Genomic DNA, 16,996 nt, shown 5'->3' with positions numbered 1-16,996 from the left:
ATCAGAGAGAGTATGCAAATTAACCCTAACCAAGATGGCTGCAGCCACAGAGTGCAGTTGACAGGCTTGGGTTTCCCTGGCAATGGAAGCCAAGCTTTCTGCCTGCCCTAGCAGGCCTAGGCCTCCACTCAAGGCTACAAAGTTTCAATTATAGAAGATAAATCCTAAGAAAAATGGCAGAATGATAGAGCTAAACTAAATTGATTCATGAAGTTCTTTTTGCTACTTTTATAATGCTTCCTTCTATGTTTCTTTTGTTCTGTACCTGCCGTTCTGCAACTCCTCCTGCTGTCCTTCCCTGTAAACCGCCATTGTGCTGGTGATTGCTGGAGATGGGAGCCCATGCTAGCTCTTTTGTTTTTTGCATCGGTCTTGGCTCCCTGGTGGTCCCTGGGGATCTTAAATCTGGGCATAATAGTAACCACAGAGCTGGAAAGAGCAGGCTAGGGTTGCCTCCGGCAACAGAGGAAGCCAAGCTTTCCACCTGCCCTGGCCCACCTAGGCCTCCACTCAAGGATACAAAGATTCAATTATAGAAGATTCATAAAACCAAACAGAAATGGCGACAGCTGAAGCGAGCAGGGGGCTTTATAAATTGCATCAGGATGGGAGGACTCTGAATAGAAGGCCATAGTTTTAGCTTCTGATTATAGAGACTAATAACTGGGCATGTCCTTTACGCAGACCTGAGAAATTATGCTTATCAAACTGTTACAAATGATATCAGCTCTTAAACAGCATAAAGATTCTAAGGTAATCCATGATGTAACTATGTGGATCTTGTCCCCTTGTACTCAAGTTGTCATTTGAGTACAGCAGTCAAAGAATAGCAAGTGAGCTGCTGTGAGGACCCTAGTAAAAGATGAATGCTCTGCTGGCTTGCCGTTTCCTGTCCAATAGCCTTCTAAGTTAATCTAATGCTAAGTTTGTCCTATTCAGGTCATGAGAGTCTGAATATGTGGTTAAGCCTATAGAGAATATTTGGTGATCTATGCAACAACTAAAAGTATAACAGAGGCCTTGCAAGTGTCTGAGAATAACTAGTTTCTCTGATACTGTTTTGCTATAAACTATTTCAGTTAAAACTGATTTTCTGAGTTGTATTCAATAGGACTTCAACATTTATGCAGAAGTCTTTCTCTTTCTCTTCTTGTTGTGTGTTCAAATATTCAACACGCTTACCAATGATGATATTACCAAAGTTTAGTTCAAGCACCTGAGGTTTCTGTATAGATGGAGGTACAGATTATTTTGAAACCATAAACAATTTCTTATATGGGCTACAGTATTATAAAATTTCATATGATTATGAAAGGAAACTTTTCACTAAAAGGCTTTGTTTCTTTAACACCAAGATCTATCACTCCCACTACATTTCAGTTAGTTTTTCAAATGCAATTCAAAATTCCCTTGCCCATTAACTGGTGCTACACTTCTGTAGAATGCAGCTATACTTGTAACATCAATAAAAGCTTCCTGCCTAAAGGATCCAAGATGGCTGCGCCCAGGTGAACACCTAGCTGCAGCCACACACAATTTCAATAAAAAACAACTAAAATATTGTATAAAACGGACATTGCCCAGAACTACAGGAAGGTTGACTGACTGGAAATTCTACAGCGAGAAGCAAGGAGAAAACCAGAAGGAGGCACGGAGGAGCTGGAAAAGCCCAAGGTACGGAGACTCGGTGCGCGGAGAGGACGGAGGCAGAGAGGAGGGGGAGGTGGAGTGCCTGGCGGGCGTTCCCTAGCGGGAAGGAGATAAAACTCCAACTGTGCTGGGCCCCCGACTGCTCTGAACCCCAGTTCTAGGCCAGACCCCAGGGACTCAGGCTCAGCCATAGGGAGCCGGGCTATAAGGCGGAACCCCGGGGAAGTGGCGAAAGGAGGTCCCAGCGGCGGTGCGCACACTGCGCGCAGAGAAGGAACAGTCGGCTGTGCCGCAGGATTGCCCTGACGGGAAGGAGACTGGGGCTCCAGACTGCTCTGAACGCCACCTCCAACTCCACTTCCAACTGAACTGAACCCCAATACCAGGCTCATTGTGGGAGAGCATAGACTGTTTGGCAGCACCTTTCTCTCAGAGGCGCCGGCAGCCAGCACTGAAGGACCCGCATAGGGCGGGGCTGACGGAAGCCAAAGCTACAGGCTCCACCCTGAAACCCCGTCCCATTTGTAACTGCGAAATTCGACAACAAAATAGATTAAAACAAAAGAAATGGAGGACAAAAAGCATCTGGATATAGAGTTCAAATCTACGCTTATAAGGTTTTTCAAGAGTTTCCTAGAAAAGATGGATAAGACCTATGAGGATATGAAAAGAGATCAACTAGAATTAATAAGAAGTCATCAAGAAATGATAAGGGATCAACAAATAAAAAATACATTGTCTGAAATAAAAAATATTTTACAGAGTCCTAAAAACAGAAGGGAAGATCACAAGAATCAAGTCAAAGATTTGGAATACAAAGAGCCAGAAGACACTCCTCCACAGAAGCTAGAAGGCAAGAGAATCCAGAAAATTGAAGATAATGTAAGAAACCTCTGGGACAACTTCAAGCGAACCAACATCAGAATTATGGGGGTCCCAGAAGATGAGAGAGAGCAAGATATCAAAAACATACTGAAAGAAATAGTGACAGAAAACTTCCCCCACCTGGTGAAAGAATTAGACTTACAAGTCCAGGAAGCACACAGAACTCCAAACAAAAGGAATCCAAAAAAGACCACACCAAGACACATCATACTTAAAATTCCAAGAGCAAAAGACAAAGAGAGAATATTAAAAGAAGCAAGAGCAAAGAAGGTAGTTACCTATAAAGGAGCACCTATACGATTGTCAGCTGACTTCTCAACAGAAACCATGCAGGCCAGAAGGGAATGGCAAGAAATATTCAAGGTGATGAATAGTAAGAACCTACAGCCAAAGATAATCTATCCAGCAAAGCTATCACTCAGAATCGAAGGTCAGATAAAGAGCTTCACTAATAAAAAAAAAGCTAAAGGAGTTCATCAACACCAAACCAGAATTATATGAATTGCTGAAGGGGGTTCTTTCAGAAGAGAAAGTAAACAAAGATAAAAATTATGAACAACAAATACGTAACTATCAACAAGTGAATCTAAAAACCAAGGAAATTAAAAAAAAATCTGATGAACAATATTAACTGTTGAATATAATAGAATCAGAGGTAAGGAAAAGGAGTGAACTGATGATTCTTGGGGAAAAAGGGAGAGGGGGGCATGGGAAGAGACTGAACATAAACTGTGCACCTATGGATGAGGACAATGGGGAGTGGGGAAAGGGCAGAGGGTGGGGTGGGAACCTGGTGGAGGAGAGCAATGGTGGGGGGAAAAAAAGGAACATTTATAATAATATGAAGAATAAAAACTTATTAAAAAAAAAAAAGCTTCCTGCCTAAGAGCCAGTCCCAAAATGTTTACAGTTAGTAGTGAATTCTGCCTCAGACAGAAAAGGGTAAAGACATTTGATTAGTCCACTATATAATAGATATGATGATTTTACTTTTCTTTTAGAAAAGACTGTAATTTCATAAGATATATTATGTTAATTACTACTGCCTAATAGCAATGTTCCATAAGAAATCACTGACTACACGAAGAGCCTCTAAGTGTCAATCTAAGAGATACACAAAATAATTATAACAATCTTGTTTTTTCAAGAAAGTTGCAACTTAGTGGGGTCATAATATACCTATATGATTTTATTGGTATAATGTAATTGTATTTTATGTATTTACATTTCAATATAAAGATATAATATAGACAGAATATAAAATAATCACCCCCTCCCTTTAAAAAATTGTGTCAACAATTTCAAAACTGAAAGGATGTGTGAATGTAAGCTGTGCTTTAAGTTATTGCCACTTTAGCTAGTAAATAAAAATACCCATACTTTATTTGTACCACGTTTGTAAAACATTTGTTTTGCTTACTCTTCAGCTATTACTTTAACAGATCTGCTGTTAATTTTTAATAAATTCATTATTATCTTAAAATTACTTTACTCAAACATTTTTACAGTAGTGCTGATACTTAACGAAATAATTCCTGAAAATTAATAACTTTGAAATGGAATTTGCATATGCTAAAAAAATGCAACTTAGGAAGCCAAACAACTGTCATGAAATGCTGTGCAATTAAGTGACTGTACTCTGAAAATAAAATAGAAAATACAGATGGAAAAAATGCAACATCAAAGCAAAAAATTTATTACAATAATTATGGGTTTACTTATACTATGCACCTAATCACCCATGGTCCCCATCTATCTTTGCTCCTTCAACACACATTTTACATTCATTACTTTTGGAAAACTAGTCTTGAATTATTTAAGGTTTGATTTATGTGTCTCTTCCTGATCCAATTCATTTCATAAAATGGGACCACACTACCGTGAATAAGGTAGTACATGATTAAAGGTAAAAATGAATTCAATAAGATAATAAGACAGAGTTATCAATATGGCCTACAATAGATGGAAACTTCAATTCATTTACATGACCTTTCAGTTAACATATATATAATAAAATTCTCAATATGTTCTAGACAATGTGCTAGAAGCTAGAGATGAAAAAAAAAATTAGAACATAGTATTTTGTAAAACAGGGGAAAAAATATATAAATAATGGTAACATTCCAAAGAAATATTGAATCATCACAAGTTATATTAAATCAAATTTTTTCAATTATGATTGAAGAATTTTAGACTGTCTAAAAAGAAGTTACTCCACGCTGGGACCGGTTTGGCTCAGTGGATAGAGCGTCGGCCTGCAGACTGAAGGGTCCCAGGTTCGATTCCGGTCAAGGGCATGTACCTTGGTTGTGGGCACATCCCCAGTGGGGGGTTTGCAAGAGGCAGCTGATCGATGTTTCTCATCGACGTTTCTAACTCTCTGTCCCTCTCAATTCCTCTCTGTGTAAAATCAATAAAATATATTAAAAAGAAGTTACTCCTTTGGCAAAAATTTAAAAAAATAAGATATATTTAGGTGCACTGTCCATTTTTTTTATTGGATTGTTAAGTTGTATGAGTTCCATATAAATAATGGAGATTAAACCCTTATCAGAGATAACATTGGCAAATACACTGAGTGGCCATATTATTATAAACTCTGAAGGCATAATAATATGGCCACAGAGGCCCACTGCATGAATTTGTGCATGGGTGAGGTCCGGCCAGCCTGGCAAGGGGGAGGGGACATGGGCGGTTGGCTGGCGTGCCTGCTGGTCAAACTCCTGGTCGAGGGGATAATTTCATATTAGCCTTTTATTATATAAGAGGATATACACTGAGTGGCCAGATTATTGTTTTCAGAGATCATAATAATCTGGCCACTCAGTGTATGTTCTCCCATGAATTGAGCTTTCTTGTTGATTTGTTGATGGTTTCTTTTGCTGTGCAGAAGATTTTCATTAGATGTAGTCCCTAGTTTCCATTCCCCTAGGAGCTGTATTGGCGAAGATATTGCTTTGGCATATGTCTGAGATTTTGCTGCCTGTGGATTCCTCTAAGATTTTTATGGTTTCCCAAAACTAGAAATATCAATCAGAAAGGATATACTACCATGCACCCATATGTTCATAGCAGCACAATTTACAATAGCTAAGATTTGGAAATAGCCTAAATGCCCATCAGCAGATAAGTAGGTTAAAAAAAACTGTGGTAATTTACACAATGAAATACTATGATGCTGTAAAAAGGAAGGAACTCCTACCATTTGCAACAGCAGGATAGACCTGGAGAGCATTATGTTAAGCATAAATATCATATGCTGTCACTCATTTGCGGAATATAATGAACAACATAAACTGATGAGCAAACAGAGATCCAGAGACAGAGAACCTCAGAGGGAAGGCAAGGGAGAGTGGGAGGGGGAAAGGGAGGGGAAGAGATCGACCAAAGGATTTGTATGCAAGCATATAAGCAAATAAACAGATACTAGGTGGGTGAGAATATGTGGGGGGGAGAGAGGCAATGGGGGGATAAGGACACATATAATCAATGAAGAAAAAAAATTTTTTTAAAGGTACATATGTATGTTTAAGAAATAATGGTTGCTATGGTATGAATTTTTGTGACCCCCAAAATTCATGTTGAAATCCTAATTCCCAATGTGATAGTATTAGGAGATTGGGCCTTTGGACAGTGTTATTAGGTCATGACAGTGGAGCCCTTATGAATGAGATTTCTGCCCGTATAGAAAAGGCCCAAAAGAACAACCCTGCCCATTTCCACAAAATGAGGAATACAATGAGAGTCTGTGACCCAGAAAAGGGACCTCACGCGATCATGCAAGCACCCTGATTTCAGACTTCCAGCCTCCAGAATTGTGAGAAATACATTTCTGCTGTTTATAGGCTATCCAACCTATTGTATTTTGTTACAGCAGGCCAAATGAAATATGACAATGAACTATAAAATCTAATTATTATTGAATGCCTTCATTAAATCTGTATTTTGCTAAAAAAAAAAAATAATAATAATAATGTTCTTTCTTTTCCTTTCAACCAGCACAGAACTTGTGATGATTTGTTATCACTATTTTTTCCCATTACTATGATTAAAACAATACGATATAGCTCAAAACAGCTATGTAATTGTGTGGGTATTTTATTCCTATTTATAGTACTAATGTTTAACTGATAATTAGTTTTAACTAAAAGCCATCAACAAAGAACAAACTGTATCCTCCAATTAAAAGATAAAATTATATACCACTGGAATTATAAAAACTCATGCTATACAAAAATGCCTGCATTTGTAAATGGTATAGCATTAGCATAAAGGAGAGAGTGGTCAAGCTTAAGAGGGGAGTTGCCATGAAAGGCTTCTCAAACTATGAGGCAACAGAATTAAAATCTGAAGGACAGGCAGAAGGTCACTGGTAGTGGTAGCAGAGGAACACCAACTTAAGGTACTCCAGCTAGCCAAATTAAAGAGAGATCTCAAAGACAGAAAAGACAAGGCATTTTAAAAAAAACTATATAATTGTTGCTGACATCATTTAAATATAATGCAAATGTCAGCATTAATTATTGGGGGGGAGGGGGAAGAAATCCCAAAATGTTATTGAAATAAAAATAATAGCCAGAAGGGGCTAGAGGAGGTGTTGTAATTGATCAGTATGCCCTATTTAATCATTCTTATCTTGAAATTTTGCCTGGTGTATATATATTTAGTGCTTTATTTTCACTCTAATAATAAAGGTATAACATCAATTCCTTAAGTGTGATAGCCAAATTGTCAGTAAGTATTTATTGATCAACTAGCTGTACCCAGCCACGCATTGCTGTGGCTCAGTCTGGTTAAATGGAAAAGAAAGAAAAGAGAAAGCACACGTTTCTAATATGTTTAGTTTCATAATGCTTGTGGGTATACAATATTTTTTGTTTTTTCATTGTCTGTGCAGATATAGAGATAGTCTGGTTTGCCAACTGTAGAACACGCAACATATAATTGTCCATGGAAGAAGCAATCCGTGTCTAGATCTAAACTGCACAATTCTAAAGATTGGCCCTGAGCTTTGTTGATGTGATTGCAAACACCAATTGAACTGGGAATTGCAATCTCTTAAATTGAAATGGCATATCCGTTGGAATTATAGGAATGCCAGGAATGAGGACATCTTCACCTTTGGAACATCCTGTCAAGACTGTTGCTTCTAGATGTTGCTCATTAATTTTTTTATTGCAAGCCATGTGCTGTTGCAAAGCTTTGGCTGGTTGATATTTCGCAACATGATAATTGGCACGCTGATTTTCAATTGCAGTACGTGCGGTGGCATCCCTGACAGATCAAGTGAATTAAAAAATTCTGTTGGATAATTAACCTCTTCATCTGTTTCCCCAACAGTGTCGACGGACTTGTATGTGACTGCCTCACTTTGAATGTTAGACTGATTAATATTGTTAAGTTTGTAGACGTCTTTCCTCTTAGCTGCAAGAATAGCTCGTTCACTCGGAGCCAATCGTGATTCTTATAATTGAATATTGGGAAATACTTTTTCAACCAATTCTTCTTTTAATGTCACTAAATTGCAGAAGTTATGAGACAATGAAATTCGTCCTGAGGTCAGATCAACTGGCACCTTTACATCCCCAATTTCCAGCAGGTGATGTGAGAATATCTCAGCTGATTGATTGTTTTGCAGCTGGACATGCATATTTGTAGTTAATTTTTAACATCTTTACGTGTCATCACAAAGTAGAATATTTCAGGCAAGCATTTATTTCGTCCGCTGGTGTTGATTGAGGAATTACAGGTAATGTTTGCCTGAAATCTCCTGCAAGCAATATTAATGCGTTCCCAAATGGTCTGATGTTTCCACACAAATCTTGCAATGTTCAATCAAGAGCCTCGAGCAATTTTTTTGTGCACCATTGTGCATTCATCCCAAACAATAAGTTTGCATTTCTGCAATACTTTTGCCATGCTGGATGATTTGGAAATGTTGTACGTGGGAGTTTCAATGAATTTCATGTTCAATGGCAATTTCAAAGAGGAATGAGCAGTTCTTCCACCTGGTAACAATGTCGCAACTACTGTGGATGAAACAAGTGCTAAGGCTATGTCATTTTGGAATTGAATTGCTGCCAGAATCAATCTAATTAGGAACGTTTTACCAGTTCCTCCTGGCACATCTAAAATTTCTCCAACCCCGTTACTGATAGTTTGCATTATTTGATTGTAAATGCCTTTTTGCTAAAGTGTTAGCTTAGGAATATTTGACTGCACATTCAACAAAAGATCACCTGTGTTGTAATTTTGTTTACGAAGCAATTCTACATCAAATGAAGCAGCAGCAAATCAATTGATTGCATTCCCAATTGATTAAGAAATTTGTTCGAGATTTCTAAGCACAAATCTTCAATCATTATCAACATTGAAATGGAATCGAAAAATTGGAAATTGGAAATTTGGAAATCATAAATAGATCGTAAATCAGAAACAGTGAAATGAAATCATAAAATATTTAGTATAGCGCGTGTTGCTTTTACATCCAACAGATGGCACTATTTTTCAAAAAAAGCATGTTTTTACCTGTCACAGGTGTGACATCTATATAATAGTAGGTATAAGGTATATAAAAACACGTGCATATTCAAATGCAACGTTGTGTCAAAATTTCAAAGCAATCGGTGAAGAACTTTTGGAGATTTAAGGTTTTGAACAAACGAACATTTACATTTTTATTTCTAAAAATTAATACAAATAGATTCTGATCACTTAACATTTTAGTAGTTTGATCAAACCAACTAAATGAATAATTGCATGGAAGCTTCTAGATATAAGATAAAATGTCCATGCACTTGGAGAAGATAGCTAATGCAAATTCTTATTTATTTATTTATTTATTTATTTATAAAGGATTCATTCGAAAATTGACAAATTAAGTATGAATATATTCAGGCTATTTTATATTATAATTAGTAGTTCTAGTAAAGTTCTATGCTTTCTTAACTAAATTTGGACATGATCTTAAACTGCTGAAATTTGTTATTAACAGCAACATGCAAAGTTTTCAGAGAGCTAAATGGAATACCCTATATAATAAAAGTGTAATATGCAAATTGACCGAACAGCCGAACAGCAAAACAACCATTCTAGATGATCATCCAGGACCACGCTATGACACCCACTGGTGCCAGGCCAGCCAAGGCGGTGCAATGCAATTGGTCAGGGGCCCGGCCATCACCCATGATCACCCTGCAGAGGGAGGCCCAGGCCACCGACCAGCAGGCTACAGCAGGTGGGCAGAGCCTTCCTGTGCAAGGGAAGCCCAGGTCCCAAGTGCCTGAGGGAAGCCTGTGCCGGCAACCAGGGGAAGAAAGGCCTATTCTTGTACCAGTTTCATGCATTGGGCCTCTAGTTAGATTATAAAGGCTTAAGGAAGAAAAAAATGCCTTGTTAGTGAAACTGTGTTTCCTGGGAAATAAGAATAAGCTTTCAACTTTACAAAAATAAATAAATAAATAAATAAATAAATAAATAAATAAAAAAAAATAACTTACAGTTTAATAAAACCAACCTGTAATTTTTGCTGCCTTTTCCTCTTGGTCCACTCGGTTCTCATCATCTTCTTCATTATCTTCTTCAAAGTCATCTAAATTCCCAATATCAGCCTGCTTCATACTCATCAAACTGGCCAAACTTTGCATGTCTTCATCCCTACATCAATGATTTATAATTCATAGTTCATTAAATGACATTACTTGAAAAAGAAATTATACTTAAAAATATTAATATATTCATTTTTGTACATTAATAAGTCTTTTTAAAGCTAAATAATACTATTGAAAACTCTAAAAACTCATTTATTCATTTTTAAACAGCATGTTTAATTAGTAAAAAGCAAACAAGATTAAAAACTAACTACCATATTTTTCGGACCATAAGACGCACTTTTTTCCCCCCAGAAGTGGGGGGAAAAGTCCCTGCGTCTTATAGTCCAAATATAGCCTACACATATACTTTTTAAAAAAAGTTTTTTTACTTGCCCGGCTCTGCGTGGTCTCTGTGTGCTTGCCTGGCTCTAAAATGGTTCTAAATGCTGCTGTTTACTTTACAGGGTTGATTACATGTGTTTATGACTGTGATGTTGGGTTTTAATGCACATAAAATATTTTAGGACACTATTTGTTTCAGAATCTTTTTTTCTTCATTTCCCTTCTCTAAAAACTGGTGCGTCTTATAGTCCGGAGCGTCTTATGGTCCGAAAAATACGGTAGTTAGGAATTACATTAATTCTGTGCTGCAGACATATGGAAGACTAAAATTTTCTTTATGGGATTCAAGTAGGGTTTCTTAACCATGAAGTCTGCAAACAAAAACTTGTTTCATAAAACAATGAGATAATTGGCAAATCAGATGAGATCCAGACTTTAAAATATTTAAATTCTCATAAGGAATTAAAATAGAAATTCTTAATCTGAAATCCATGAACCCTTTTGGTTTTGAGAACTGGAGGAAAAAGAAGTAGAATAAAGCCCTGTAAATTATATTTAAATCTTACTGAAAGGTGCATTTTTCTGAAAGAGGCTATAGTTGTTCAAAAAAAGCACCTTAAGACAAAGGCTAGCCTTTTTAAGAATTACAAGATAGAAAATGACCTGGATTGATAGAAAAGAAAAAATTTACATCAAATACTGTAAACAAAAAATTTAAGTTTTCCTGATCTATCATTTTTATCTTAAATTTCAAACAAACTACAATGAATGAAACATATTTCTAACATGTCATATACAAACTAACTTTTAATCAAGTATACTTCCTCAAAACTCAGAAAGCCAAATTAAAACAGTTTCTCATGTTCTTAGCACAATACAATAAAAACACACAAACTAAAGTCTCTTATGTAAATATTCATTTTTCTAAAATATAATATGACTTTGCAGACTAAACTGGATTTTAGAAATTCTTTGCATTTTATCTCATATAAGCTTAGAATTAAATAATTTCCCCATTTTAAAATAAGTTAGTAACACAAAGTCTACATGAACAAAAAAAGTTATGTTTTATTATATATATGCCTTACAAGTTGCTCACCAATCAATGAGGATAATTTCAAGATATATTATTCTTAAAATGCTAATTTGCTTAATTTTACCTATTTAATTTTCTCATATTTTAACCCTGAACATTTTCCTTTGGGAAAGGTAACGAGGCAAGAAGGAATACAGGGTGTTTGAGAGAATACTTCACTCAAACTGAGATATTTGGTTTGACTGAATTTCCTCTCACCTACATTTCTATGAATGGTACTGATTCACTTACTGCTTCTGCCCAGTAGAAAGGAGTCCACCTTCAAAGGATTTTCTCTCATTTTGTTTTCTCTATTCTTTCTCTATTTCCTTACCTTTCATTTTGGCTTGGATTTCAGGATAAGGTTTTAATTTTTAATTTCTCAATGTTTAAGTCTACAATTTACAGTCCTGATATGAAAGACTAGTAATGCTTCTATTCTGCACTCTCTACCACATTCACTTAGAAGCAAACTTTCCAGAAAAGAGGCTTATGTTATCCACCAAGTCACTTGCTCCCTGAAGGTGAGTGCCAAATATCTCATTCTGACGCACAGTATTCAGTCTAATCAGTTAAGTAGAAATGACCAATTATATTGTAGTAACCACATTTCACTAGGTCAAATACATTCAGAAGTGTAATTCAGATTAGATTGTAATGTTTATAGGCGCCTTCTTCCCTTCATCTTTTAAGTCAAGATGTAGAATTTACATTTCCATCTTCCAATCCAAATAGATACTAACGGTTTCACTGTACCCAAAACATGCACTTACCCCATGATTTAACTAGAGTGAATGTTACTTTTTTTTTTTTTAACCTGTTCTAGGTATGTTCACCTCATTTTATTCAGCTATAATGTTACATCTTTTAGGAAAGTACAACTGCGTATAGAAATTATCTTTGTGCAATGCCTTTTGAGAGCTTTAGAAGTGATTTTTGAAAAGGATAGTGATTATAACAAAGTGTGCCTACCTGTACACCTTGTTATACAATTTTTGGAAGGCTGAACCAAAGAACATGAATTGGCAAAGGTTCCTTTAATTCTTTCATTACTCTTATCCCTAAGTTTTTCATTTTGGGTTCCTCTTATATCTCAGCTGAACCAAACAGCTCCACAAATTGGTTTATATTTCAGAGTATAACCACTTACACAAAAGACACTAAAATATAAAAACAAACATGTACGATATACTATAATATACAGTTATAATATAAAACTTGAAACTTGCTGCAATCACTTTTATATTAGGTCTAGTAATAATTAATGTCGTTTCTAATACTTTTTTTTAAAATCGAATTTATTTAAACAATACAACAAAATTTAATCAACAATATAGTTGCCGTTGTTTTCTACTACTTGTGCCCAACGCTCAGGAAGCATTTTAATCCCTCTGTTGTAAAATTCTTGTGATTTTGATGCAAAAAATTCGGTCAATGCATTTTTGAGGCATTCTTCATTATTAAATTTTTTTTCCAAGAAGAAAGTTTTGCAAAGAACGAAACAAATGGTAATCAGAAGGGGCAATATCAGGAGAATATGCAGGTTGAGGGAGAACTTCCCATTCCAACTGGCGCAGTTTTTCAGCAGTGATTCTTGCAGTATGCAGTCGTACGTTATCGCGGTGAAGAATTACGCCCTTCCGATTAATCAGCGCGGGTTCTTTTTCTCTTAAAGCTTGGGCTAACCTTTCCAATTGGGCACTATACACTGCACTTGTAATGGTTTGGTTAGATGGTAAAAGTTCATAATGAAGAATTCCTTTAAAATTCCACCAAACACACATCACTTTTTTCGCATGCAAGACAGGTTTTGGCGTGGGCTGCGGAGCCTCATTTTTGTCCAACCATTGAGGCCGCCTTTTCAAATTAACATTCAGCACCCATTCTTCATCTCCCGTAACAATTTGCTCTAAAAACGGCAAACGGTTCTGACGAGAGAGGAGCGAACTGCAAATTGTGACTCTCTGATTACGGTTGTTGTCGGTCAACTCATGAGGAACCCATTTTCCAAACTTTTGGACTTTGCCAAGTGCACGCAATTGATTGGAAATTGTTTTTTGTGAACAATTTAAAGTTGTCGCAAGCTCTTGTTGGGTAATTTGAAGATTTTGCACCAAAAGAGCTTGAAGAGCTTCTTGATCAAAATTGGACACACGGCCTCGACCACTCTTGTCATCTAACGAAAAATTTCCCTCGCGAAATTTCTCAAACCAACGCTGGCATTTTCTGGCGCTAACTGTATCTTGACCAAGAGCACTACAGATGTTTTTTGCAGCCTCACTTGCTTTTCTTCCTAATCGGAACTCGTAAAGCATGCAGTGCCGAATATGCTCTTCATCCGCCATCTTCTTAGCCCTAGTTTTGCAACAAAACCCAAACCAAACACAAACTTTTTCAAGCAAAACTTGTTAATTGCAGTTCACACGTTCTGTAGATACCACGTGTTTGAAGGTTATGTCAATACAAGTCAACGCCAAGCAAGATTTTAAACGAATGTTTAAAAACGACATTAATTATTACTAGACCCAATATTATTCTTCATCCTCTAGACTAGAGTCACAAGGGCTATAAATAACAAGGAATTCATTTAGTTCAATCTCTGAAACAAAGAATGGTAAGAATGATTGGTATGTGGTAGATGTTCTCAACTGTTGCTAATCTACTGAGTCCAAAGCTATAAACCTACAGTGTTTAAACACACTCTGAAGCAGCTTTCTGGACAAAATAAACTTACGTGGCTTTTCCTTCCCGGAGGAAAATGCAAGACAATGAAAACTGGAGAGTGGCAGATACAACTTTTTTAGACAATGGCTTGAATTTTAACTTGACATCAGTCTGAGTTGGCATAGGGCTTGCATACTGTTTCATGTTGATGCTGCTAGTAGCAAGAGCTTTCCTTCTACCGGAAGGGGATTCCTGGAAGATAAAAAAATTATTATGTCATTTGGAGTCATTTATTTTATAGCCAAATATTTTAAAATACAATTTTAATAAAATGATTAAACAATTGAGACTTCCTTCTCCAATGAATTCCTGTAACATAATAATGAAATAAAATTGTAATGAGTTTATATCACAACTATTACATATGTAAGGCAGACATAAAATTGGAAAGAACTGACATAGGCAAAAATAAGGGAAGATTTAACAACTCTCAATAACTCAGGAAAGGAAACTAGAACAGAAAGTCTCCAGGCCTCTGTAAAAAGCACAGGGGCAGGTATCAAAGTTCTCAATAATTGTGTTCCTTCCTTTTGGTTATACTTAATATAACCTAACTACATTATAATGTAAAACTAATGTTATTAGGTTACATTAACCTAATTAACCTTCCCGAATGCCTATACTTTTAAAGGAAACACTCAGCCTTGGTAACATTCTACCTCATTCTACCTATAAATACTGAATTCTATCCTATATTTTGAGTCTGATTTCTTCCTGGAGCCTTTTCTAATCACTTCAGTCTACATAAGTTACTGAAGTGATTAAGATCACATATATCAAGGAAGAAACAGTTAGTTTCTCTGATCCTATGCCTGTGGCATTCACTACTAAGCAAGCCCAAAAGATATAAAATTTTTTCTCCACATAGCAATAGCCAACTCATCAAAAATAGAACACAAAAACAGAACCTATTTGTTATCAAAGGTATTTAACATTCCATTAATAAACTATCTTATTTCAAAATTATCCTTTATAGAATAATAGCATAGGAGAACAATGATAGCAGGACAGAAAAATAATCATTGGGTGTGAAGTATGAAAAAGATAAGGTGTCAATTCTGGAGAAATGTTATAATGAATAAGACATAATAACTCCTGATTATGTGTTCTTATGGCAAGAAAAAAATGTATTTTTTAATTAATTTATTGGTGTGGCATTGGTTAATATCATATGGGAAATTTTAGAAGGTCAATTTGTAAATAATGTAAATCAGAGGTCATACCATCATTAATGTAACCAGAGGTCATAAACTAGCATTTCGTAGAGTTTACTGGTCTGAGAGTTAAGACCTAAAATAAGGTTTAATTTCCAAACGACATGACCTTGAGTAAATCAGTAACTTGAACCTCAGTAACCTTCCCTATAAAATAAGGAGATTAAACAAATCTATTCAAGCTCTACATTGGTTTTCTATAAAATTACCATGGCAGAAAAAACTACCATTACCATTTGAATTATTTAATAAATCTTTATTTGTCCTATGATTGACAAACTTGTCTAAAATTAGGATATACTAATTTAATCAAAACACTGAAACACCCTTTTAAAATTTTTGGCATTTCTTTGAGCAGAACAAGTAAAAAATGTAATATAGCATCCCTAAAGAATACCTTGTTTTAAAATGTGGTCTTATCTGTCAGATTATGCACAGCAATATTATTCAGAACTATTAGTGCATGTAGATACCTTATGAATGAATTTCAAAAAAGCATCAAGCACTTGAGAAGGATTTAGATTCTCTCAGAAGAAATACTTAAGAATATGCAAATACCCTCAACTGACTCAAGTTTAGCAGATGTGACTATCCCAAACAATACAAGTGATCTTTCTCTAGTCACTGACAATCAAAGAATAAGATTAAGGTTCAATGTTCTGGCAATGTGCAAAATTAAAAAGTACGATCAGGGAGTATCAACTGATTACACTGATATGAACAATAATCTCTTATTGTACCTTTTGAATAGCTAACAACTTCTACATATAATATATGACTTAAAACCTCTTTTGAAAGCATAACATACAATGTACCACATATTATTTTCAGATTTTGTTAAACATCTGTTTCATAAATTATGACATTGATCCCTTAATAATTATCTAATTTTATAACCAAATAATAAAACTCTAAAACATAAGATAACTTGGAAATGCACCTAATTTTAAAAGCCCAGTTTAAGGATGATTCCTGAAAAATCTAGCATCTAGATGATTAAGAATCTGTGGACTTCATTTTTTAGATAAAAGTTATGCAGAAAAGGTTTTCTGCTGAACTTAGGGAATTTTTAACTATTTGGTAAATTGGTGTGTCTGAAAAACCCCCACAGAAAATAAAATTATTAAATTCTAAACACAATTAGCTATACTACTTAATTAAAAGCAAAAATTTGTTCAGTAACAACAAAAACAGTGCTTATAAGATTTGGGCAGGTAAGCAGTATAGAGCTCTTTTGAATCTACAATATCCATTCCTGATATTATGACAGGATCACATTAAAGTTTATATCTTTGGGAGAAGGGGTTTGAATGGTGTTTCTACTAATTCTTCAGCTAGTGGAAACGCCTGCTTCACAAATCTTTATTACCAAATCTTTACCCACCCAAGACTGATATAATTGCTATCAACAGTTCAATAAAGAATAAATTAACTGACTGCATTTCTATATGAGCATATCTTTTACATCCTATAGTCCTCTTTAAGGGAGTAAGGACCAGCCAGGCAGGGAAAGT

At 35.6% G+C, this 16,996-nt stretch overlaps 1 protein-coding gene across 17 annotated transcripts in view; it reads right to left on the bottom strand.

Moving 5' to 3' along the window:
- The window catches only part of EHBP1 (EH domain binding protein 1), a 263,931-nt gene that overhangs the window by 166,163 nt on the left and 80,772 nt on the right, over positions 1 to 16,996 (bottom strand). For all 17 annotated transcript variants that reach the window (XM_036435472.2, XM_036435473.2, XM_036435477.2 and 14 more), the window contains exons 6-7: positions 14,279 to 14,460; positions 10,052 to 10,191 (exon numbers count right to left, since the gene is read on the bottom strand). In XM_036435472.2, coding sequence (XP_036291365.1) covers positions 10,052 to 10,191; positions 14,279 to 14,460 — 322 coding nt within the window. The remainder of the gene's footprint in view (positions 1 to 10,051; positions 10,192 to 14,278; positions 14,461 to 16,996) is intronic.

This window comes from Pipistrellus kuhlii, unplaced genomic scaffold, assembly GCF_014108245.1.
Source record: "Pipistrellus kuhlii isolate mPipKuh1 unplaced genomic scaffold, mPipKuh1.p scaffold_m20_p_13, whole genome shotgun sequence".
In the NCBI taxonomy this organism is placed as follows: domain Eukaryota; kingdom Metazoa; phylum Chordata; class Mammalia; order Chiroptera; family Vespertilionidae; genus Pipistrellus; species Pipistrellus kuhlii.
This window is presented reverse-complemented; position numbering and strand designations above follow the sequence as displayed.